Below are 24,207 nucleotides of genomic sequence, written 5' to 3' on the forward strand. Positions count from 1 at the left end.
TCTTGGGTGCTACCCTCCCCACCCCCATCTCATCATCCACAGTAGAGGAGCCCCTGGAGGAGGGAGACTTTGATCCAGAAGTTTCTCCACCCACACCCAAGGAAGGATTCCTTCAACCCCCAACCTACCTCCCTTTTCTTTGGACAGGCCAGGAGATAAAGCTAGACCTTTTGGTCAGGGCCAAAAGGAGCAGGAAGAGAGAGGGCTGGCGGTGAGGGAGGAGGACTTGCGGGAAATGGCAGGTAAGCAAACCGCCTGAAGAGGTAGCTTCAGGCCAAGTGGACAGAGGACAACTTGAAGAGTAAGAACCCTCTTCCCACCACCTCTCCCTACCCCCCTGATCTAACTCCATGTGTGGTAGGATCTCTAGGAGGGGACCTTGTCTTGGAGAGGTTTGGGGACCTTAGGTGTGGGGACTGAGGCCCCTTCTCTGCCGACTTCTGAAGGCCAAGACTAGAAAGGAATCTTGCTTTGCCTCCACAATGGAGGGATTGTAAGGTCTGGTCTTTGACACATGATGTGCAATTGTCCCTTCTCTGCTTGAGGAGCAGAGCCCTCTGCTTGAGGACTATGACGACACCCCTTCATAGTCCAGGGATGTGTATATTTGGAGTCTCCAGGGCAGAGACATCCAGTTAATGGGGCAGAAGGGTCCACATTCTTCCACTACTTCGCTATCAGAAAGTCCTGACTTTGATGTCACTCCCAACTACCCTTCTGCAGATCCAACCTTTTTCTGTTCCCCTTAATCCCATCCAGACTCTTAATATGGTCTCCCAAGTCTTCCACGACTTTGTCACGCCCCCCACTCCGGGTCTTTGGGTGTCAAACTACCCCCTCCCCACATCTTTACCCTTCAGGCTCCTCCCCGTCTTATCGAGCCCTCCCCAGGCTCCGCCCAGCTTGCCCTCCTGGCCATCACGGCAACCAATAGCTGAGAACCTGATTTGCATAGCGGCGCGGGGGAGCCGCGGAGGGAAGGGGGAGGGACCAGGCGACCTCCTAAATCAAAGTTGGAAGGCGAGGACTGGGCGGAGGGGCCTCCGGGTGCCGGGCTGGGGCCGGTGGGGGGAGGGGGTAAGGGATGGGGGGGCGGGCACAGAGGACGGCGGAGCCGGCCGGACACGGACTGCTCCGTCGCTCCCTCCCTCTGCTCATCCCCGCGTCCCCACTTCCCTCCTCCCCTCGCTCCGAGCAGCATTCTCTGCAGACCCTCGGTCCTCGTTCCCGGGGTCGTCCGGCTCCCGCGGCTCCGTGTAATTACCCCTCTTCACTGGCCAACCCGGGAACTTTCTCTGCCCGCTCCCGGCAGTGGGGGGTCGCTTTGCCTGGGCGGATTTTTCCTGGGGTTCACTGGGGGGCAGTCTCTGGAGAAGGGCCTTAGGGTCCCAGACAGACGTCTGTCACCTGCAACCTGCCCCCAGCGGGCCTGCCGTCGGGTCTTGGCACCCACTCTTCCCCTGTCCCCCAACCATGACCGAAATGAGCGAAAAGGAGAACGAACCGGATGACGCGGCCACCCACACCCCCCCGGGGACCGTCTCTGCCCTCCAGGAAACCAAGGTAACTCAGGAGGCGAGAGGCCTGGACCCCTCTGGACCCCTGCCCGGTGCGTCCCCAGCCCGGGTGCCCTCTCCCCGACGCGGTCACCACTGTGGGCTCTGGTGCCCCGGGGTCGCGGCAGCGGAACCCGTGTGATCCCGAAGGCTCTGCGCGGCGACCAGGGCGAGCGGGTTCGCGACGAGGGGCCACAGGGAGCCCCCATCACACGAGCACGACACGCCCTTGCGCGCGTGATGAGCGGACGCGCTGCCGCGACCCTCCGGGGAGGTTGTAACTCGGCTTTGTTGGAGGGAATCGGCGCAGCGAAGGCGGAGGGAGTGTGTAGCGGTGTGTAGCGGGTGTGGGCCGGTGTATGCGCCGGTGTGTGCGTGCGAGGCGTACCCCTCCCGCGTCCGCCAGGTCTCTGTCTGTAGCTCAGTCTGTCCCTCTCTGCCCGCGTCTCTCTGAAAATGTCTCTACAACCTGTTTGTCTTGGTGTCTCTCCCGCTTTCTTTCGGCGTCTGTATATGTTTATCTCTGAGTCTCTCTGGATGTCTCTCTCGGACCCGCCGCAGTCCTGCATTCCCTCCTCCCAGCCAGGTTAGGCTCGAGGACGTGAGGCCGCGGCCCGGGGGTGCGTAGCTTCCCAGTGCGCGCTGGGGGCTGCGGCAGCGCTGGCCATCGCGGGCGGGGACCGGGCGACTGTTGCTGCGGCTCCAGAGCAGAAGGACAGGCAGCCCCACCCCCCACCCCGGGAGCGGGACAGGGGGCGGGGGCTGGGTGGGTGGAAGCAAAAAGAGAAGTCATCGTAATTAATGAATGTCATAATTAACCCTAATTATGTATGATTGTTACTCCTGCAGGAGTCACAATGAATAAATCATTCCCCAGTGAAGGCAGGCGGAGCCCAGACGCCTGGGGCTATAGGGGTTGGGAGAGGCCTCCACTTAAATTTAACGCCCCCCCCCCAATCTGTGCACTTCCTCCCCAAGTTCTAGGTGCTCACGAGTGACCCGCAGGAAGTTCTGTGGGGGCAACATGAGCTGAGCCGGCTGGGGCTGGGAGGAGAAAAGGAGGCTGTGAAGGGCGCCCCCTGCCTCCTCCCCAGACATCAGGCCAAGGCCTCCTTCCCTCTCCCTTGCACCCTGGTGTTTTGTTCCCACCAGCTCCTGTTTACCCGGTCGAGGAGGGGGCACTGAAGACCAAAAAAACAGGTGGGGTCTTTGGCTCCTTCCAGGTGTCGAGAGCTCATCTATAACTCTTTCCAATGCCCATCTTGCTCCTAATTCTGTCCAGGCCACCCCTCAGGCTATGAGGTTAATTCAAGGTCAAGGTCATCTAGAGAGTGACCAGGAGTAGAGGAGTAGGGGCAGGGTGGGGCCTGACCGGGGCACCCCAGGGAACTCCTCTTCTCTAAACCAGCGAGACCACTGGGTCTCCATGTCAGTCTTCAGATCTGAACTTGACCTTCTGCTTCCTTCTGAGAATGAGACTGTGGTCTTTCAGACCACAGAGTTAACTCCCACTCAGAGATCCAAGTCTCTGCCAGGAAAGGAGGGAGGTCTTGGGGCGGGAAGGTACTGCTTAGAATATTTGTGATGGCTTTTTTTTAAAGCAGAGGGTTCCAGGAATTGAGCCCCATCCTGAGTACCAATATCCCTGGACTTCCCAGTTGCCTCCTAGTGGCCCATGACTGACAGATACATTCCCCTTGCTCTCCAAGGGGGGGGGGGGGGTCTTCCAGGCCCTGCCTTGCTTCCCACAGGAGGCCTGGCTGCCTGCCCCGCTTCTTAAGAGCTCTCCGAAAGCAGGCGGAGCCGGGGCACTGCTGCCTCAGCGAACCCACAGGCTGCAAACTCAGCTGTGTGGCCAAGGGGAGGTCAGGGCCTGGCAGGTCTGTACCTCCCTCCTCCAAGCACAAGGACCATCCAATGCCATCACCTCTGAACCTGAGCCATGGAGATCCCAAGAGCGAGAGGAAGGGGATTGCATACCTGGCCCTGCCCCTCTGCCCCCCTTCCCTAAACCTCACCCTTGTGAAGGACTGTTACCACAACACAGGCTGGGCTGGGCATCTGGGTGGGGGTATTCAGGAAGCAGAGGTGGGCAGGGAGAGGATTCAGGGCCCTGCCAGCCCCTTCCGCTCGCTGCACGTCAACCTGTCCTGAAGAAGCTTTGGTCTCCAGACTATAGGGCTTGGGGAAGGGGGAAGGGAGAGTTTGAGGCAGGTCCAAAGATGGGGCTGGTGTTCCTCAGGCACTGAAGCCAACATTCCGGGCTTATTCCTCAGTGCTGGGGGCCTCCTGGGCATTTCTTGCCCCCCAAGTCCAGCCTCCTACCCACGCTAAGGTTGGATCCTATCCCTGCACCCGAGCTACTCAGTGACCCTCCTGGTGCCATCATTGCCATCTCTGGGTCCCCATGCCATCCTGCCACGGGGTGGGACCCTCACCCCCTTTGGTGCCATCCTGGGGAAGACCCTGCCATGCCGACTCTGCCATCTGAGTCAGCTTGTGCCACATCCGCCACCACCCACCACCAGCTGCTGAGTGCCCTTTCAGGAGCTGGAGGGAAGGAAGCGAGGCAATGTTGTGGGGAGTTGAGGAAATGAAGGGACCATCCAGTATGTGGGGAGGTAGGGAGGAGGCAGGCAGGCCAGGCCCAGCCTCTGGGAAGGGATTCAGAAAAACGGGCCTGGTGGTCCAGGCTCCAAGCCAGACCAGCTGCTGGTACATCGGAGAGAATAGGATCCAGGGGGGTCAGGTTGCCGGGGTACATGGCAACTTTTCTCCATGCCAGGGAAAGGGTCCTGGGACACTGGCGGGCACCAAAAAAATAGCCGATGGGAGATAGGGAAAAAGTCCTCTCTGGGACTAGGAGTCCCAAGAGTGGGAATACCTGGCCGGGCCAAGCCAAAGTGAGGTTTGAGTGGCCAAGCCAGAGGTCTCCTGAGCGGACAGGTGTCACGCCGTTTGGCAGGAGTGCCCCCATCCTGCTGTCCAGCCACAGCCCTTGACATCTGCCAGCCATCCCAGGTGATGCGCTGTTCCTTCCCGCTTCTCTGCCCTCCCGGGATCTGGGGCCCGGAGCAGAGCCCGGGAGTCGGGAGCAGAACTGGGGCTGCCCCAGTGCTGGGGAACATTCTGTTCCAGAGACCTCTGTACCCTCCAGAGGTGACACTGGGCACCGAGGCCAGGGAAAAACAAGGAACGGGCAGAGGCTGGAGAGTAAGGGGGCTTTAGATCTCATGGAGGGGTGGGGGAGCACAACTGATGTCCTCCAATATTTGAAGGACTGATATATATGTAAGAGGGAGTAACCCTTTCTGGAGCCAAGGGAGGAACAGAGCTGATAGGCAAAAAGATCTCAGGGAGGCAGGTTTCAGCTCTATATAGGGAAGCACTTTGCAGCGACTGCGGCTGCCCAAAGATGGAATGACTGTCCCAGGAGAGGGTGTGCTTCCTGCCACGAGAGGTGACCCACAGAGTCAGACTACTGTTCAGAGGGGACATGGCCAAGGCATGGTGGGATGATAGTATGGGCTGGGGGACTACCCTAGGTGGCCAGTCTCGCAGGTTCCTTCCAACCCTAAATTTCATGACCGACCCGGTGGACAAGCACATGGCATAGCCAAGGGGCTGGGGTGAGGGCTCAGGCAGAGCCCAGAGTGGTGGGACTCTTCTGGCCATTTGGGCTCAACAGCCAAAGCCACTGGTTCAAGTTCTGGCTCTGCCACTCACCAGCTGAGGACTCACCACATTCAGGTGATTTAAGTCCTAGGCGCCTATGAGTTCATCTGCAAAGTGGGACAATAACCATCCCTGTGTGGAGGGCAGTGCCAGGGTTAGGAAGTGTGCCAGTGACGTGCCAGCTTGATCCCAGGATTCTGACAATGACGGCCCCTCATTATATCTTTATGTGTTTACTTTTTGGACGCAGAGCCTTGCATTGCTTAGAAAGCATCTAGTCCTGCCTCCTTCCTCTCGGACGTGGGGAAACTGAGGCTGGGAGAGTAGAAGTGAAGTGACTTGCCTTCAGGCGGCAGGTTTAGTTTTGCGCCCAACCCCCCCAGCACATCCTAACAGAGCCCTCTTGTGCTCTGTGCTCTGGCCCCTGGGCAGAATGGTGGGTGGTTCTCCTGCCTCTCTGGGCCTGTGAGAGCCCCCAGAATCACACTGGCTCATAGAATACCTTTGTGTTCTAATTAATTGTCCCTCTGGCCCTCCACCTCTGCCCTAATACCCAGGGATCTGGGGCCTGGGGCCCTGCTTCTCAGAGACGCACAAAGAAGCCCACAGTGCTGTACAGGAAGCTGAATTTGGAAGGAGCTGGGTAACTGAGCATGCCAGACACCCCAAGGCTCCGGCCTCCCAGCTGGCACACCGGGGCCTGCCTCGTGCCCAAACGTCTCCCTCTCCCTCTCCCTCTCTGCTTCTTCCTATGTTTTGCTGCCTGCTGGCCTCCCTGGGGTCACACAGGCTGCTTGATGGACCAGCTGGGAACCCTGACCAATTCTCCCTGCCTGAAGCCAGGCCTCCGGCCTGCTTCACCGATCACCCGTAGGAAGGAGTGGGCAGGGGTGAGGGGGCTCTCACCACTGGGGAAGAGGTTCAGGGATCTGGGTAGAGATGTTTCCAGACCTCACTCTGGGCAGACTCGAGAAGGATGTGTTGGGGTGAGCAATGGAATTCACTCCGGCCTTACTGCAGAATCGACCCTGCGTGGCAGAACATGGGCCCCATTTAGGGTGCCAGGCTCTTGCCCACCATTTAATCAACAAATATTGACTGAGCACCTACTGTGTCTTGGGGCTCTGTGCGGGGATTTGGTTCAACTGTCCCTGACTCGAGGGGCTCCAGTCTCCTGGGGGAGTAAGAAGTAAATGACGTAAACCGGATTGGGTCTGTAACGGAAGTCAGTACTAGGTACAGTGGGCCCCAGAGGAGGGAGTGGTTATACCAAATGGAATTCCTGCAGAAGACACTGCTTCCCGGTGGAGGAACAGTCACTGGAAACCCTGAAGGATAAAGAGGGTATTAATTGGATAAGGCAGAGTAAAGGACAGACACATCAAAAACGCCCAGGGGAATAAACGCGGACGAGTTGGAGAATCCCCATGTCTGGGCTGCAGGTGGAAGCCATGGGCTGGAAGGGAAGGCTCAGCCAAGCTGCAGTCTCATGACTGGAGCGAGGGCCTTGGCTGTGTCCTGACGAGCCACGAGAAGTGTTTAGCCAGGCCAGGGATCACCTCCCTGGCAGCTGTAGGGAGAGCAGAGGGAGACGGGCAGGGTGGAGGCAAGGGGTTGTGGCTCTGACCTGGGGCAGGGCTGTGGAGATGATGAAGTGATTATAGGGGATGCGCTGGAGAGCGATTTTGGAGGAAGAATCAGCCCTGACGATGAGGGTCCAGGATGACCCCTCCCCCACTCCCAGCCTGTTCGAGAACACAGGTGGAAAACTGGGGACCTGGTGTGTTTGTTCGGCCCCCAAAGTATTATTTTCTTTAACTTGAGTAAATAGTACACCCATACGATGAAAGCCATGAACAAGAATGATGAAACTCTTTATGCGTCGGTATGGAATGATTTCCAAGATTTACTGTTAAGTGAAAAAAGCAAAGCGTAGGAAACATAGTACACTAGGATTTCTGCAATGAAAAAAAGGAAATACAACCTCTTGAATTTGTTTCTATCCAAATTCACAGAAAAGTCCAGATTTCTTTTGAAAAATTGGAAAGCCTGGCCCCAGGGGGCTGGCCATGTGGACTAGCCCCATTTGTCCAGGGGACCCGAGCAGCTGCTCTCTGCCGGGCCAGCCTGTTGCAGTGCTCACCACTCCCAACTGTACCTGCCCAGCCAGAACTCCTTTGCTCGTGGACATTACCCACCTGGCTCCTGTCGGCATCCGGGATTGGGACCACCTTCTGGAACAGGGCAGCCTCTCTCCTAGTACTTCGAGGCTGCCGCTGACCAAGGAGAGATCCTGGCTCAGAGCCAGTCCCCTCTGGCTTTCACTCACAGCCCCACTTCCTCTCTCAGCTGCAGCGGTTCAAGCGCTCGCTTTCCCTCAAGACCATCCTCCGAAGTAAGAGTGTGGAGAACTTCTTCCTTCGCTCGGGCTCTGAGCTCAAGTGCCCCACTGAGGTGCTGCTGACCCCCCCAACTCCGCTGCCCCCTCCCTCCCCACCACCGGCATCTACAGACGGGGGCCTCCCAACCCCGGCCCCCTCCCCCTGCCCCATCCCACGGCCCCTGGCACCACTCAAACCAGTAAGACTGCACAGCTTCCAGGAACACGTCTTCAAGAGAGCCAGCCCCTGTGAGCTCTGCCACCAGCTCATTGTGGGTAGGTGCCTGGAGTGTCAAGGAGATGGGTCAGGGTGGGGGTGGGAAGGATGCCCAATGTTGGGCTCTTGCTCTTCAGGGCCCTCCATCCGAACTGTGCCCCTCACCCTGGGTGGACGAATGAGCAACCTTGGGGGGGTGGGCGGGTGCCCAGTGTCACTGTGTTTACTAGGAACTCGGGCTTCGGTTGACCCGCAAGTGTATGAGGGGTGGGCATAGGCCCCGAGGCTGACATGAGGATGACCGACCCCTTCCTCTGTCCAATGCCCTAACCTGCCCCCTTTGCTCCTTGCCCCTGGATGCATCCTCCTTTGCCTAATCCTTCTTGTTGAACCCAAACTGTCCCCAGGAAACTCCAAGCAGGGTTTGCGGTGTAAGGCGTGCAAGGTCAGCGTCCATCTCTGGTGCTCTGAGGAGATCTCCCGCCAGCAATGCCCAGGCAAGGCGGTGAGTGGGGGCCGTGTGGGGTTGGCTGGCTGTGGGTGCCCCCCCCAGGCTGGTTCCTCCCGCAGCGTGGTCCTGGGGCCCCGGGAAGGACAAGCTCTCGGCGGGCTGTGACGGCCTCCTGCCTTCTCTCTGCTCCCTCTTGCCGCAGTCCTCCTCCTTCCGTCGCAACTTCAGCTCCCCGCTCCTCGTGCATGAGCCACCCCCAGCCTGTGTCACAAGCAGAGAGTCCCCACCCACTGGTGAGTGTCCCCCCCATGGCTCCTGGGCTATGATGAGAAACCCACACATCCCTCAGATGGGCACCTGAGTCACTCAGCACGGCCAGTCTGTGGCACTTCCCCGCTCTGAGTGCCCTCGTCCTGCCTGTAGGCGCATTCCTTCCTTCCTTCCTTCATTCACCCTTCAACAGACATCTTATAGAACACTTACTAAGTGCCAGGCTCTGTGCTAGACATGGGGGCACAGCACTGAAGAAGGTGGAGTTCAAGGTCTAGGAAGGGAGCTGGCCACACAGATCGTCAGTTCATCGTCATGCTCACGAACGCCTGAACCGAGAAGGATAGGGACTAGAGAAGAAAGTAGGCACTGTCCTCATCCGCAGGGAGAGGGACGGTGTCCAGGGATAAGAAGGATGGGGAGCTATTCCAAGAGGATCTGGGGACGACTGGTGTGGGCAGAGAGGGACCCGGGGTGGGATGGGACAGGGAGTTAAAGAAAGGACAGACGTCTTGGCTGGGGCGGAGGGAGTTTAAGGGATACAGGGCTTCAGGCAGAGCAAGGTTGGCAGCTGGGTGCCCGGCCTTGAGGGTGGCTCCTTGGCAGGGGCCGGCGGGAAGGTGGACCCCGTCTACGAGACCCTGCGCTATGGCACCTCCCTGGCTCTGATGAACCGCTCCAGCTTCAGCAGTACCTCGGAGTCCCCCACGCGGAGCCTGGTACGTCAGGCACCAAAGGCGAGCCTGGGGGGCAGGGGTCTCGGAGGGTGAGGGTCCAGGGGCTGAGGCCTCCCCCCATTTGTCCCCAGAGTGAGCGGGAGGAGCTGACTGAGGATGGGGAAGGCAGCATCCGCAGCTCAGAGGAGGGCCCTGGAGACAGTGGTGAGTGGAGGTGGGGACCAGGGACAGGAATGGAGCACAGTGCAGGCCACTCCCTGCCGCCTCACGCCCTCGCCCTGCCCTGGCATTTCTAGTATTCACAGCCCCGGGCGAGAGTGAAGGGTCAGGAGCGGAGGAGAAGAGCCCCGGACAACAGGTGAGGTCATGCTGGCACTGAGCCCTGGGAGGCCAGATGGGGAGGGGATGTCACTTCTTGTCATTGATCCATAGGTGGGTGAGAGCATGGTGAGTGGGAGTGTCACTGCTCCGTCACTTATCCTCAGTCTACGGGGATGGGCAATGCCAGGGTGAGTACGCAAGGAAAGTAGGGGGTATCACCCCTCCCACCGTTGAGCCAATGTTTACTGTGCCCAGTCCTGGGCCAACTCCCCAAGAGTGGGCAGTTCCAGGGTGCAGCAAGCAGAGGAGTATCCCTTTCTCCATCCTTGGCCCGGTCCCCCAAGGATGAACATGGAAAATAGGAGAAACTGACCTCTCCCTGTCGCGGACCCAGGTGCACTGTGTCCCACCTCCTAGCCCCCCCAGGGTAGGCAAGGTCAGGGCCAGTGAACAGTGGGTGGCATGAGGAGAGTGTCCCCCTCCCATCACTGACCCGGAGCTTTTCCACAGCCCCCCAAACCCCCCCTGCGAAAGGACGTGGGGCCCATGTACTCCTACGTCGCGCTCTACAAGTTTCTGCCCCAAGAAAACAATGACCTGGCTCTGCAGTAAGTCCTCTTTGGGGTCCAGCCCCACTGGGCAGCCACCGGGCTCCAAGCTCAGGGCTCTGCTCCCAGACCTTGGAACGAGAGTGTGAGGGGGACCTTCGGGAACCTTCTCCTGGCATGCATGAGACAGCTAAGCCCAGAGAGGAGCTGGCCTGCCCTGAGTCCAAAAGAGATTGGTGCCGATGTCCTACCTCTTGCCCCCGGCCCGGGCTCTAGGGAGTGTCTGCTGTACCAGTGGTCACAGTGTCCTCTGATAGCATCAAGAATCCTCCCGCAGCTGCAGGGGGGTGTGTGTGCTGGGGATCTGGGGGCCCCAGATGGTTAAGATGTGGAAAGGGCAGGTCCCTCCTGTCCATCTGCAACCCCAGCTCTGTCCTCCCAGGCCTGGGGACCGGATCATGCTGGTGGATGACTCTAACGAGGACTGGTGGAAGGTGACTTGGCAGGGTGGGGAGCAGAGGGACCCTGGTAGGCGCCCCACCATTCCCCACCTTCAGGGGTGTTGCCCCACCTTTTCCCCCAAGGCCCAAAGACCTCCCCTCCTCCAGCCACTGGCCGTCGCCAAGCCTAGGACCAACACTTGGGACTTGCTCTCACTTCGACCCTCCCGGTCTCAGCCTTGTCCCTCTGCTCACCTCACGCCCTTCGCAATGCAGAAGCCACCCTACTGGGGGTTCGGATATAGGCAGCCCAGGATCTGGAGTTTGATGGCCTTGGCTCTGAACGGGCTTCAAGTCTAGAGGAAGCCATGTGGCAGGGGGTGGCCCTGGCGCTCATTGCCAGCCTTATCCCCAGGGCAAGATTGGCGACCGGGTTGGCTTCTTCCCAGCCAATTTTGTGCAGCGAGTCAGGCCAGGCGAGAACGTTTGGCGCTGCTGCCATCCCTTCTCTGGGAACAAGGAACAGGGGTACATGAGCCTCAAGGAGAACCAGGTGAGTGCCTGGGCCCTGCAGTGGCCGGAGAGGTGGGCATGGGAGAGAGGCGGCAGGGGTGGCGGCGAATGCCCTGGATGAGGACACTTGCAGCCTGGCCGCGGGAGGGAAGGAGGGTTAGAAAGGTGGGACCGCAGGGCCCTCCTGTCATCTCCTGCTGGCAATCTGGGGCTGGTGGCCAACACAGGCAGGGGGCTGAATTTGGTTAGAGACAGCTTGGCGGAGGGGAAGAGCACTGGATGAGGAGTCTGGAGGCTTGGGTTTGAATGTCGGCTATGCCTCCGGCTTGTTGTGTAAGCTCCAGCAAACCCTTTCCCTCCCCTTACCTCCTCTGTGAAATGGGAGTTGAGCTGGGGCATTAGGCCAGCTGATCTCCAAGGTCAGCCCCCAAAGTGCCAGTCAGCGTCTGCTGATGTCCTCATCTTGCTGCCGTGCCCAGTACCCTCATGGGATCTGCTCCCATCACTCCAGCTGATGTCTCCAACCACATCTCATCCTGGTCCCATCATCCCCTGGGGTGGCCCCCTGGGAGCCATCGGCAGGAGTCGGGGCCAGGGCTGTAGGCAGAGCCAGGACTCAGCTCCATGTCTCTCCTCCTCAGATCTGTGTGGGTGTGGGCAGGAGCAAGGATGCTGACGGCTTCATCCGCGTCAGCAGTGGCAAGAAGCGGGGCTTGGTGCCAGCCGACGCCCTGACCGAGATCTGAGAGGAGCCAAGAGAACCCAGATGCCACCCCTGCCCATGCCTGGCCCTTGCTTCTGGCCCCAGAGGGGGCAGGCGCCCGCCCACACTCTTCTGCCCTCTGCCTCGCTCCTAGGGGTCGCTCCCCGGGACTTGGGACCCTTCTGCACTGAGGAAGGTTTTATTTTGTGGGTCCCAAGGTGCCCTGAGGGAGTTGCTCCTCTGGGACTTAGGAATGAGGAAGGAGGAGAAAGTGGGAGGGAATGGGGAAGCTCCAGGTAGGTCCAGCCAATGCCCAGACACCCCCAGTTGCCACGCTGAGTGCAGCCCTGGGGAGGAGGGTGTTCCCGGGGAACTTTCCTGCCGCTTTATCCAGAGAGCCTTCCCATGTCCACACTACCTTTGCATGCCCTTTCCCCTCTTCCCCACAGAGCCCCTGCTTGGGTCTAGGTGTGTGACCCCGCAGCTGCCCCTTTGGAAGGAAGTGGGGCCTTGGGAAGGCATCTTCCCTCCCCCCGGGGTTGGGAGGCGATTCAGGGCTGCAGGAGGATCCCAAGGCCACCTCCTGGTTTCACCACCTCTGTCACTCCATCAATTCTCAGGAAAGTTCTGCGGGAATCTCTGCCATTACTTGAAACCCGGACAGACCGAGGAGGGGAGGGCCAAGTTCTGGGGAAAGCGTGGTCCATCAGAGACTGTCTCCTCAAGGAGAACAGTCCCCACACAGCAGCCTCATGGTACCCTTGTACACTGGAGAGGGACACTCCGGAGCAGACTGCACGGAAACCCGGCTGAGAACAAAAACCGAGCCTGTGCTTGGCCAGAAGCCCCATTTCACCGTCAGGACTCTGGAAGTCCCTGGAGGCGGGGCGACCAGCCAGGAGAGCTGTGCTTACTTCCTGTCCCAGGTCTCACAAGGCCCGCCCCGGGAGCCCCACCCTTGGGGCCCACCTTGCCTTGGCCCTTCCTCACCCCCTTCCTCTGAGTGTTGCAGGAAACACTGGGACCCCTCCTTTAGTGCAGGGGTCCCTCTTCTAGCTGTATCTGCACCCTTATCCTGGACACAGAGTCCTGGGAGGAAGAGGGAGTGGGAGATGGTCAAGGCAGGCAAATCCTTGTTTGGCCACCAGGAAAGGAAGCGGGTAGGCACCCTGGGGGTAGGGTGGGCACACACGAAGAGGACCCCTCCCTTGCAGGTCGCTTTTTTCTGGTGCCAACCACCCTCTCCCTCCAAGCTCAGAGCCTCTTTTCGTGCCCTTGATCGTGCCAGCCAATGCCAGCCCCCATCCTGGGCACAGTCACACCCTCCCATCCAGTGGGAGGGACACATGCTCCTACCCACTGTCCCCTGCACCACTTCTCCCCTCGGAGAGGGGCTCAAGCCACACTGCCCTGTTTGCTGCCACGGGGCCCCCCCCAGCAATATCCCAGGGGCGGGCCCAATGCCCACTGTACATGAGGCTGCATGATGGGTCTGCTGGGGCATTGCTGAGCCCCCAGACCCTTAAATAAATGTTTCTTGTCCCAATCCGTCTACTCTGTGTATCTGCTTGGGAGAGAGGAAGGAAAGGTGCATGGAGTGGGGTGGGGGCTGGAGGTGCCAAAAGGAGACAAGCCTGGAGGTGGAAGAATTTGTGGCTCTCTGAGAGGAGGGGTGCTGGGGCTGGCCCAGACGTTGCAGGGGTCCCCATGCTTCCCCGATCCCTTCCCCCGCAGCAGTCTGAGATGGGGGATCCGGGGAGGAGTTCCAGAGAAAAGTAGGGCAGGGGTGGGGTGGGGTGGGATGTTCGGGGGCGCTGGAAGGGGAGAGGGTGCAGCTGCGGCCACTTTCTGGCTCGATGCACACCTGCGTCCGCAGGGGGCGGGCGCCCGGCTATGCGCCTCAGCCCCGTTCCCGCGCACCGGGCGGTGGCCTCCGCGACCACCCGCGGTCGGCCTCGCCCCCGCCGCGCCCCCAAAGCCGAGGCAGAAAGGCTGGCGGCGGGGACGGTCGCCGATAGTGAGGCCCCGAGATGACTCAATCCCGCCCGTCATGGAGAGCCTGGCACGCAGGGGGCCGGCGGCGGCGCCCCTCCCGCACCAGTGCCCGCCGCCCACCTGCTCCGCAGCAGAGCTGCCTCTTTCCCCTCCGCCCGCCTGGCCGCGTCATCGCCAAGGCAGCCACGTCCTGGTCTATTTATAGGCAGAGGGGAGCGCAGAGGGAGAGAGAGGCGGGCTGCGGGGGTGCCAGGGCCACGCCGGTGCCGCCAGAATGCGGGGGGCGGGGTTGCTGCCCCTCCTGATCGGCACCCCGCGCTTCTGCCTTCCAGCCCCCCACCCACCAAAGCAAGGTCGGCCAGGTAGGGCCAGATGCTGAGCTTCGGTTGGGTCCCCTCATCCAGGGAAGGCCCCGGAGCTTGGTGGGTGAGTGGGAAGAGGAGGGTGACCTCTCCTTTCTAGGACCGCTGATGGTGGGAATGATAAAAGGGGTCCCAACCCCAGTCCAGTGGCTTCAAGAGAGGGGAACTCCTCTAAATAGGCACCCGCTGTGCCTGGAGACCCATGCCAGGAACTTTGTGTGACCCTCTCAATGACCCAGTGAGGAAAGTGGCGCTCTCCCCTTTTCACAGATGAAGAAACTGAGGCACAGATATATCAGGCGGCATACTCAAGGTTATATACAGCTTATCCAGCCCCACCTTGCCTCTGTTTTTTGTTTTTTTAAGATTTTATTTATTTGTTTGACAGAGAGAGACAGCAGCGAGAGAGGGAACACAGGCCGGGGGAGTGGGAGAGGAAGAAGCAGGCTCTCAGCAGAGGAGCCCAATGTGGGGCTCGATCCCATAACGCCCTGAGCCGAAGGCAGACGCTTAACGACTGAGCCATCCAGGTGCCCCCACCTTGCCTCTGTTATACATACATAGGGACACTGAAGCCCAGAGTGGACCCGTAACTTGCCCAAGGTCACCCAGCAAATTGGTGACCAAGCCAGTCTCAGAAATCATGTCTCTTGCCTCCCAGTCTGGCCCTTTCCTGACCTGGGTCCCTCGGTGCCTCAAACCAACAAGATGGAAACAGAGACACCCCGAGATGCTGGGCCAGGGGCTCCAGGGATCGAAAGTCCCCCTCACTGGAGAGAGTGAGAGCTTTTGAGCCAAGCTTTCTGCATGCTCTGCTTGTGCCCGCCACCAGCCAGCAGCTGGCCCGGACCCCGCCTCCTCTCGAGCCCATTTGCCGCACTGCTGAGTGCAGCAGCTTTTTCGGGTGACTGAACCACTAACAGCACGCTCACAGCCTGGGGGCTGGGAACAGCTGGTGCCCCCACGATAGCCTCTGCCCTCCTCTGTGCCCACTCTGGGGGTGGCTGGGCCAGCAGTACTATTGGCCTCAGGCAGAGGATGCCCAGGAGCCCGCCCGTGCCAGCTCCCCATTCGGCTCTATTGTCTGACCCACGCGTGCCCTCCCTCCCTGCACCTCAGCCTGAGCTTAACCTGGCATAGATGGTCTGCGGAAAGACTTCGGGGAGATGCGAAAAGAGGGGGCATCTGGAAGCCAGAGACAAGAGGCCTGAAAGAGCAGAGAGATGGATACCATTGTTGGGGGGGGGCATAGAATGAGCCCCTCTGTGCAACCTCACCCATCTTGCTAGTTCCACTCCTTGTCAGCCTTCTTCAGCCCCCATCCTTGACACCTTCCACCCCAGCGCTTGGGACAGGCTGGAGACATCTGCCGAGGAGTGCAAGGGAGGCAGCGGCAGACGTCCAGCCTCTGCCCTCCCTGTGCTGGCAGGGAGTTAACCTGGGAGTCTCCCTCTCTTAGCCTTGGAGAGAGCACTGGGAAGGGGACCAAGGACCCTGGTCCCCTTCTCCGGCTCGCGGCCCTACAGCAGCTGTGCGTGCAGCACGTCCGAGGCTCCCTACTCCGAATCACACCCTCCCACGTCGGGAGAATCAAAGGCAGGTGCGTGTTCGAGCCACGCCGAGATTCTGGGGAGGCATTGGCTTCTCCAGGCCTGAGTTTCTTCCCCCGCAAATGGAACCGGACTTGCTCAGGGAGACTTTACCTGAGGGCCACAAGCCCCTTTAAACAATACGCAGAACTATATGGTGGGACCCGTCTTCCCATCGGAATTTCCCTGGGCTCCAGGACCTGGAAGAGATCCAGCGGTTACTTCTGGGGATCTGCCTGCTAAGGGGGCCCTCCCCAGCCCTGCCCTGGGAAGGGGTTGGAGGCCCACGGTAAAAAAAAAAAAAAAGTAACCTCCAGGCCTGTGGTGAGCTTCAGAAAGAAGTGACTAAACCCGAGGTTTCCCAAGAGATAGGCTCCTACAACCCAGAACCCTTCTTTCCCACCCCAACTCTTTCCAAAACCACCCCCAAAATGAGGCGGTTTCCTACCCCTGCAGCAACCTGCAAGAGAACAGCGCCATCTCCTGGTCCAGGGGGGAAACCGGCTTGAAGTTGCAAGCTCAGAAAGCCCCGTGGAGGGTCCCCAGGCTAACATTTTTCTCCTTCCTGTTATCCCTCCACTTGGGGGGGGAGGTGATGAGGGGAGTGGAAGGGGGTGGCCTTCAATGCCCTTCCTCTTGTGGTCCAGCCACGCTTGGGAAGGAGGTGTCCCATGATCCAAGCTGGAAGCTTCGTGAAGGTCCTTCCCCTTCTAGGCCACAGCCTCCCCCACTTGCAATGGCAAAGGATTCCAGCACCAGCTAAAGGATAAAGTTCACACAGGCTGCTACAGTCGTCACAGGGAACCCAAAAATCAGGTTCTGATGCACATGGGTGGTGGTGAAAATCCTCCGGATATTTCTGAGTCTGGGCTGCTCTGCCTTGGGCTACCCACCTGCCCCACCCTGTCCGGACTGGACGAGGACCCTAAAGGCAGAGTAGGAGAGGGGTCTGGTGTCCCCCAAGAACATCAGTTTTGTCTTTCTGATGCACGTGCAGATGGGAACACCTGCCCAGCACAGCCGCTGAAGTCCCCAACTGGCCTTCACATTACTCCTCCGGAGAGGGGTGGAGGGCAGGAAGGAAAGCAGGACAGGCATGTATCCTAGCTATGCCACGGACTAAACGAGGGGACCCCTTCTCAGCCACTTTTCTCCCCAACCTAGACCTCTGACACTCCTGTATTTAACTGGCTGACTGACACCTCCTACGTGGACATCTGTCCTTCAAACTGCCACCCACTCAATATCCAAAGCTCGCCTAACCATTCTCCCTATCGCCGAAGGCATCACCTGCCCAGTCCCCCAAAGCTCGAGGCCTGGGGACCAAGCCACTTCTTCCTCAGCCCCCACAATGTCCACCAAGTCCGATTTTACTTCCTAAACATCTTGTATCCATTTTCCTGTCCCCAACACGCAGGCTGTGCAAACCCAGCACGTCAGGTCACTGCTCTCATGTCCAAATGGAGAGTAAGCCTACTTTACGTTAGGATTGGAGAACAGACGTCTAGTGTCTAGTGCCTCACAGCTCGTGGCTCACAGAGCGGGTACTTCATGGAAGCATTTACTGGCGGTTATTACTACCAGCTACATGGCAAAATAAAACTTACTCCTGTTTGTAAAAGGGGATACGAATTCATTAAGCAACTCACAATGGCTTTGACCAGTGCTCATCCCAATTTCTGCTGAGAAAAGCCTTTTCCTTTGCACCCCATGTGAATTTAAACCAAAACACCATGAAAGTTTTTAGTAATCTCTACACCCAGCCTGGGGTTCAAACTCACAACCCCAAGATCGAGTGCATGTTAATGTTTTTTAAGATTTTTATTTGAGGGAGAGATTGCGAAGGGGGGGGGGGAGAGCGAGCGAGCACTTCACTGAGCAGGGAGCTGACATAGGGCTCCATCCCGGGACCCTGGGATTATGACCTGAGCAGAAGGCAGATGATTCACTGACTGAGCCACCCAGGCGCCCCTAGTGCATGTTGTTCTGAGCCGGCCAGACACCCCTAAAAATCCCTCTTGGGAGGAAAGAAAAGATGTCTAGAAATTGGGATGCTCAAAAGACCTCAAGGCCATTTGGGCAGCTTAGGGCGGAGGTCGGCAGTTAAGTCCAGGTGGCCTAGCTTCTGGGCAGGTGGTAGCTGACTCCCCAGTCCTGGGGTCTAGGATGGTCGACTTCAACCCTGGACCCTGATGCACAGCTGAGAAATACATGCATAGTATCTTGATACTTTTTAAACAATGTGACAACTGATTTCACAATTTCTGTTGGTTCCCAACTGACATTCGGGACCACTTGTGACCTGTGACCCACTTTCTGCTGTGAAGGGCAGTTTTGAAGCACAGGATTTTGGAGACACGAGAAGAAAACATTCTTTCCCTTCCTTCAGATCAGGCCCTACACCCAACTAAACCGAGGTAAGAAACCCCGCTATCTCCCATGGATGGACACGAGCACAACCAGGGGCCAGGAGCCAAGAAGACATGAAAAGGCACCCTGCAAGGGCCTGCGCCCCAACCCTCAGTGTGCAGTCAGTTCTGATTCTCTCAATAGCGAAGCCCCACCAAGCAGCCAGAAACTTCGGAAGCAGCGAGAGGCAAAGGACTGTTTTATTGAGTAACTGGATCTGTGCTGTCGCCAAGGCCACTATGTACAGACGAGAGAGAGGGAGTTTTATTTCTTGGTCTCTTCCTCCTTAGACAGAGTCTTGATGATCTCCTCCTTCTTGGCCTGGAGCCGCTCTTCACGGCGCTTGCGAGCCTCCTTGGTCTTAGACCTGCGAGCCTCAGCCTGGTCACTGGATGTTAGAAGAGGAAAGACGGGTCAGTCTGAGAATAAATGAGCTGCGGGGGAGACAGAAGCACGGGCCCAGACCTCTCCCTCTGAGCCTCGTCAGCCTGAGGAATGAGTCACTGGGGCCACCACAAGCTCCTGCTTCAACTAAGCCACAGGCCCCACCCCGCCATGATGGCAGGTGGTGTAGGCAACAGAGGAGCGTGTATTTCTATCTAACTCAACAGCTGTTTTCTGGACAGACCGTGTGCAAGTCAAAATTAGGCATGAGTGCATTTTAAAGGTCTCAGAAGAACCCTTATAATGAAGATCAAAGAACCTGCCCCGTGACAGAGGCCAATCCTGAGAAAAACTTACGCCAGCAGCTTCTTGCGGGCCTTGTCCGCCTTCAGCTTGTGGATGTGCTCCATGAGGATCCGCTTGTTTTTGAACACGTTACCCTTCACTTTCAGGTACAGGCTGTGATACCTGCAGGGCAGAAGGCGCAGAGGCTCCAGTCAGCAACGGGAGCAGACGCTGGCCTGGCGTCTGCCCCCCTACGTAAGGTCCCTAGCTATGTAGGGTTCCTCTCCTTTCTATCCCGCACAAACGGTTTTCCCCAAACCAAGACTTTTGTGCCGTTTCCAGACAGAAGAGCTTGCCTGGCAGGTTAAATTCAATTCTTGGGCTATCCTGATGTTGCTTATGTAGGGGGCTGGAGGGGGGAAGGGACAGACAGATGACACAGGACAGAATGGAAGAACTTTCTTTCTTTTTTTATTTTTAAATGTTTGCTCTTTATTTATTTATTTAAGATTTTATTTATTTATGTGACAAAGAGACAGCCAGCGAGAGAGGGAACACAGCAGGGGAGTGGGAGAGGAAGAAGCAGGCTCCCAGCGGAGGAGCCCGATGTGGGACTCGGTCCCGGAACGCCGGGATTACGCCCTGAGCCGAAGGCAGACGCTTAAGGACTGCGCCACCCAGGCGCCCCCGAAGAACTTTCTTTGAAAGGCCTAAGACACATGGCTCCGTCCCCAAAGCCAATGAGAAAGACTGTGGGTCTGTGCAGAGCACAAGCCATCAAAGCACCAAATGGGTCTTAGTGGGCCCAGGAAGAGGGTGTGCTTACATGTGACGGTCAATCTTCTTAGATTCACGGTATCTTCTGAGCAGCCGGCGCAGAATTCTCATTCTCCTCATCCAGGTTACCTTCTCAGGCATCCGAGCATTGGCAGTACCTTTTCTCTTACCTGCAGGGAAAGGGAGTTAAGTGCACTGTAGCGCTCTGGGTCTCAAGTCAGTTACGAGAGCCAGTGGCTTGGTCACGACGACAGCTGCCGATTTCTCCAACACTTGACAATTCACTCAGTCATGTGCCAAGTGCCTGACCTCACTTTCAGCAGCATCGCTTTCACTTTGCAGATGATGACGCTAAGCATTTCTTTCATTTATTCATTTTAAGGAAGCACCAACAAGGCAATTAATTATTGCCCGTCCACTTTATGCAGACTGTGTAGAGGTCAGGGCGTGCACCCAGGCAGTACGGTAAGCTGCCAAGGGCTTTAAAGGAGCTGTGACCTTCATCTCCCTCAATCATCCTAACCCTAGAAAGCAGTTCTAGGATTTACTGGACCACATTTTCAAGTACCCAGTAGAATCCCTGGCATAGTGTAGGTGCTCAATACATGTGACCTCTTTCTACCAATACCTTCAACTCCGACACTAGTGTCAACTTTCTGAGTTGCACACAGAGAAGACACATCTAATATTATGGGGTAAGAAAAGGGCTTACGAGGAGACAAAATGGAAAGAAAAAGATCCTGGATACATCCCAGTCTAGACTTAGGCAATGCTATAGTCTCAGAGAAAAGGGAAGAACACACTTACCAATGCCCATATGCCTGCCCTTCCGGCGGGCCAAAGTGTTTTTCCGACACCGAGCTCGGGAATGGACAGTCACGGGCTTCCGGATGATCAGCCCATCTTTGATCAGTTTTCGGATCTGCTGACCTGGGATAACATAATGTATCTAGTCAGTAACCTGGGGCCTGGTCCCCAAAATACCAGTCATAACCCAGAGTCCAAACAGGACAGGCCAGAGACATTGCTCACATCCCTGGCCCAGTGGTCTCAAAATGATACAAATACTGAACTTCTTATTTCTCTTCTGTTAAAAAACAAACAAAAAAAAAAAACCCTTTTGTTCTATTTTCCTAGATGTTTTACAGGACACTCAAACTGTATGTATTTGGGAATGTGTGATCAAGAGTGTACAGATATGGCCTAGTCCTTCAGACCCTATCTCACCTATTAGCTACTGGTCTAAAACAGGATTAGGATATTCTTTTTTTTTTTTTTTTTTTAAGATTATTTATTTATTTATTTGAGAGAGTCAGCCAGCCAGCGAGAGAGGGAACACAAGCAGGGGGAGTGGGAGAGGAAGAAGGAGGCTCCCAGTGGAAAGAGCCTGACGTGGGGCTCGATCCCAGAACTCCGGGATCACACCCCGAGCCGAAGGCAGACGCTTAACTGAGCCACCCAGGTGCCCCAGGATTAGGATATTCTGAGCACATGTCACAATGCCACAAATTCAAACTGGCTAAGAAATTCCCTGGTATTGACCAACATTCGTTGCTTGACCAAACTTTAATCAGGCTCCTGAACCACCATTGAGGCCCACCTGTGCCAGGTCCTTGTAAATTCTAGTCTTTGTAATAACATCAGGTTCCCAATCCACCAACATTCCCCAGGTTATGTCTGATCATCCTGGCCTGTCTTTAGCAACAATCCTGTTAGGTCAGTCTAGCCAGGATCCTCCCAGCCCCTTACCATTAGGGTTTCTTCTTAGTCATCTTCCATCCACTGACCCTCATACAACCCTCCCTGGCCATAAATTTCTACTTGCCCATGCTATGTTCAGACCTGAGTGCAACCTCCACCCCCCCCTCACTGTAAAATCCTGCTGCAGTGGTCCCTAACTTGCAGCAATGGTCCCGAATAAAGCCCACCTTACTATCTTTAACGAAGATGACTTTCTGTAATAATATTACACAGAAGTAATGCGGAGATGTTGCTATTTGCACGACTGACATATGTTTAGCTGCCCTGAATAATTATATGCCAAGAGGCCTTTACTAAAGCCCGAGGTCCCAGGTCTTCCCAATCCATCCTTCATCATTCCCTTGGCCATCTCTACTCCCTCCCAGTCCCTGTACTGTCTCCTCATAAATCCTTCATATAGTTATAAAACAATGTCCACTTTAACAATAATCATTAATATAACACTGGGTTGTTCCATTAACTTCTATCCTGTCATTCTGACAAACGGCAGGTAGAGAACCTCTGGTATCTCCGTATTTCTGGGACCCTCCCTTTTAGAAGATCCCAGACTATGAGCTTTCCTAGGTTTAAGAGCCAATAAAATCGTGACATCTTTGATCTCATGATGAGAAAGGGGTAGGGTGAAGAAGATCCCAAGAACTCACGGGAGTTGGCATTGGCAATTTCATTGGTCTCGTTGGGGTCCAACCAGACCTTCTTCTTGCCACAGCGGAGGACACTGGAGGCAAGCCTCTTCTGAAGCCTGAGCATACTGTGACAAACAGAAAACATTATCAAGCACTGGAAGCCATTCCCCTGCAAGACCTGCCTTCCGATCTTTTAATGCTGCGAAACATAAAACACGGGAATTGGATGTGTGTAAGCACTCAGTATTTAGGGCAACATCCCACCCTCCACCCCGATATTAAGAATCTTTCCCATAGCAAGATTTTTGTGCTGTGCATTCCTGGGGGGGGGGGCAACTGGTCGCCCTAGAATGAGAATAAAGTCCAAGCTTTGCCTTACTTCTCTGCCTCAGTTTTCTCCTCTGGAAAATGAGGCTAATGGATAAAACTGGGATGAAGGGGGGGGGGCTTCTGCCCTTTCTGGTACTAAGCTGTAAAAAAAAGGCGTCTAAGAATCCGAGGCCAGAGGGTCTGATTTGCTCGTCTAGTCCTTTACTTCTTGGGCCCGTTTTCCTCGTCTTATCACAGTAATAAGTTTACGTTCCGCTAGCCTTAGAGTTTTCTTAGGGACCGTCCACTGGGGGGAAGGCGTTAAAGTGCTAGGAATCGCTCACCCTAAGCAGTCTGCGGCCCGAGGCCTACGCGAGACCTGTCCTACGTCACATGGAAGCAGAGCTCGGCTCCGATCAGGGGCGCCCACCGAGTAAGGGGGCCACAGTCTAGACCCCGCCGAGACCCTTCCACCTTCCGCGCAAGTCGCTCGCGACCCATATGGGGCGCGGGGCCCACCCTTCCCGCGGCCTCGCGTTAGCGGGACGGTCCCCCCCCCATTCCCCTCGAGGCCGGGGCCTAGGGCACTCTGACCCATCCCAAACTCCGAGACCGGCTGCTTCAGGGGTGCCTCCACCTCATCTCTCCCACCCGGAGCCACGGAAACAGGCCCTGCCGCCCGCCGGCACCTCGGATCAACCAAAACCAGAGGCCCGCGCGCCCTCACCTCATGGCTGCGGCCGCAGCGCCGAAAGGAAAGAACTCCCTCTGGCCGGGCTCCTCCCATTATCTGTGAAGGGGAGAGCCCATCCCTTCCTCCGCTTCCGCCCGTATTCCCCGCCCGTCCTTGCATCCTCTACCACCCTAAACTTACTCTTATCCTCTCTGAAGACCGAGGTAATAGAAGCCTAATCGTGTGAATCGGTTTTAAACTTAAAAACATAGAAAAATAGATCCTTTCGCTGAGGCAAAATGGTATAGTCCGACTTCCTACTAGGCATGCGCAGCAAGGGGACCTGATCACGTGGGAAGCGGAAACCGGAAGTCACGGCCGGATGGCGCAGGCGGGATGTAGTTTTGCTAGAGTGGCCTACTGGTTGCAGGCGTCCTGGATTCTCTGGCATGACGTTTTCCTAGCGAAAAAATATTAGTGAATGGAGTAAGAGAAGACAACGAGGGGAGAGATCAGTCCCTCTCCCAGTACATTGGGAACCCCTGCAGCACAGGATAGATACCAGACATAGGAGTTTATATTTTTGTGTCACTGTGGTCCTTAATGTCGCAGCGCTTCAGTCAGCTCCTCTGTAAAGTGTACCGAATCCTAACTTTCCTGTCATCCGTTGTGAAAGCCACATGAATTAACTTGCAGAAGAGGATATGAAGTCCTTGGTGACAGGAACCAGTGTTGTTTGGTTCTCGCTGTATGTACTACAGGAGACATGGAGCCTTGCATATAGTAAGCATGTGAGAAATTGCGCATGGGCTGACTGAATGAATAGCTGTGAAAGTTAAAAAAAAAAAATGGAATGCAGGGCCACCCGTAGTTCTTTTCTCCTGCTCTGAAACACCCAATGCAAAACCCCAAAGAGAATATTCTGGGGTTCAAGAAACCTAGATCTGAGTCCTGGCTCTCCTTGCTTGGCTCTGGCTGAGCACCCATCTCTCTCATCTGAACTTTCCTGGTTGTTAAATGGAACTGAGGAAAGAGGAGGGGAAGCAAAGCAAAATTCATGCCACTTCTTCAAAACAACATGGATAGTGTCATCCTCATTTTACAGCTGGGTGAGGTAGTAGAAATTGAAAATCCAGGTCTTTCTGACTTCAATATCCATGCCTTCTCTGTCATACCAGGCTCTCTTGTGCCCAGGGGACAAATGGAAACCCTGCTGAGGGTTGCGTCTGTTCATAGCACAATGCTGATGTACTTCATTCTTACTCTTCCCTCAAAGTAATGTGATC

At 56.6% G+C, this 24,207-nt stretch overlaps 2 protein-coding genes across 2 annotated transcripts; one reads left to right on the forward strand and one right to left on the reverse strand.

Annotated features, from left to right (window-relative positions):
- Positions 1 to 1,132: 1,132 nt before the first annotated feature.
- On the forward strand, positions 1,133 to 13,285 carry STAC2 (SH3 and cysteine rich domain 2). Its single transcript, XM_026512970.4, has 11 exons — positions 1,133 to 1,563; positions 7,581 to 7,887; positions 8,236 to 8,333; positions 8,482 to 8,572; positions 9,156 to 9,268; positions 9,358 to 9,430; positions 9,523 to 9,584; positions 10,058 to 10,155; positions 10,538 to 10,589; positions 10,951 to 11,088; positions 11,690 to 13,285. The coding sequence occupies exons 1-11, from the start codon at positions 1,474 to 1,476 to the stop codon at positions 11,792 to 11,794; spliced, it is 1,227 nt and encodes a 408-aa protein (XP_026368755.2). The 5' UTR covers positions 1,133 to 1,473; the 3' UTR covers positions 11,795 to 13,285.
- Positions 13,286 to 18,288: 5,003 nt separating this feature from the next.
- On the reverse strand, positions 18,289 to 23,034 carry RPL19 (ribosomal protein L19). Its single transcript, XM_026512971.4, has 6 exons — positions 22,976 to 23,034; positions 21,958 to 22,064; positions 20,360 to 20,482; positions 19,602 to 19,722; positions 18,848 to 18,958; positions 18,289 to 18,494 (listed from the first exon to the last, which is right to left on the reverse strand). Exons 1-6 carry the CDS (start codon positions 22,978 to 22,980, stop codon positions 18,371 to 18,373), a joined length of 591 nt encoding a protein of 196 aa, XP_026368756.1. The 5' UTR covers positions 22,981 to 23,034; the 3' UTR covers positions 18,289 to 18,370.
- Between the last annotated feature and the right edge of the window lie 1,173 nt (positions 23,035 to 24,207).

The sequence above is a fragment of the Ursus arctos genome, unplaced genomic scaffold (genome assembly GCF_023065955.2).
Source record: "Ursus arctos isolate Adak ecotype North America unplaced genomic scaffold, UrsArc2.0 scaffold_24, whole genome shotgun sequence".
In the NCBI taxonomy this organism is placed as follows: Eukaryota; Metazoa; Chordata; class Mammalia; order Carnivora; family Ursidae; genus Ursus; species Ursus arctos.

Coding starts and splice junctions, on each gene's coding strand:
- RPL19 (XM_026512971.4), bottom strand. Junction 20,483..21,957: donor AATTGCCAATGCCAACTCCC/GTGAGTTCTTGG, acceptor ATGTTATCCCAG/GTCAGCAGATCCGAAAACTG. Junction 18,495..18,847: donor GCCCGCAAGAAGCTGCTGGC/GTAAGTTTTTCT, acceptor TCTAACATCCAG/TGACCAGGCTGAGGCTCGCA.
- STAC2 (XM_026512970.4), top strand. CDS start 1,474: ATGACCGAAATGAGCGAAAAGGAGAACGAACCGGATGACGCGGCCACC. Junction 1,564..7,580: donor CTGCCCTCCAGGAAACCAAG/GTAACTCAGGAG, acceptor TTCCTCTCTCAG/CTGCAGCGGTTCAAGCGCTC. Junction 7,888..8,235: donor CTGCCACCAGCTCATTGTGG/GTAGGTGCCTGG, acceptor AACTGTCCCCAG/GAAACTCCAAGCAGGGTTTG.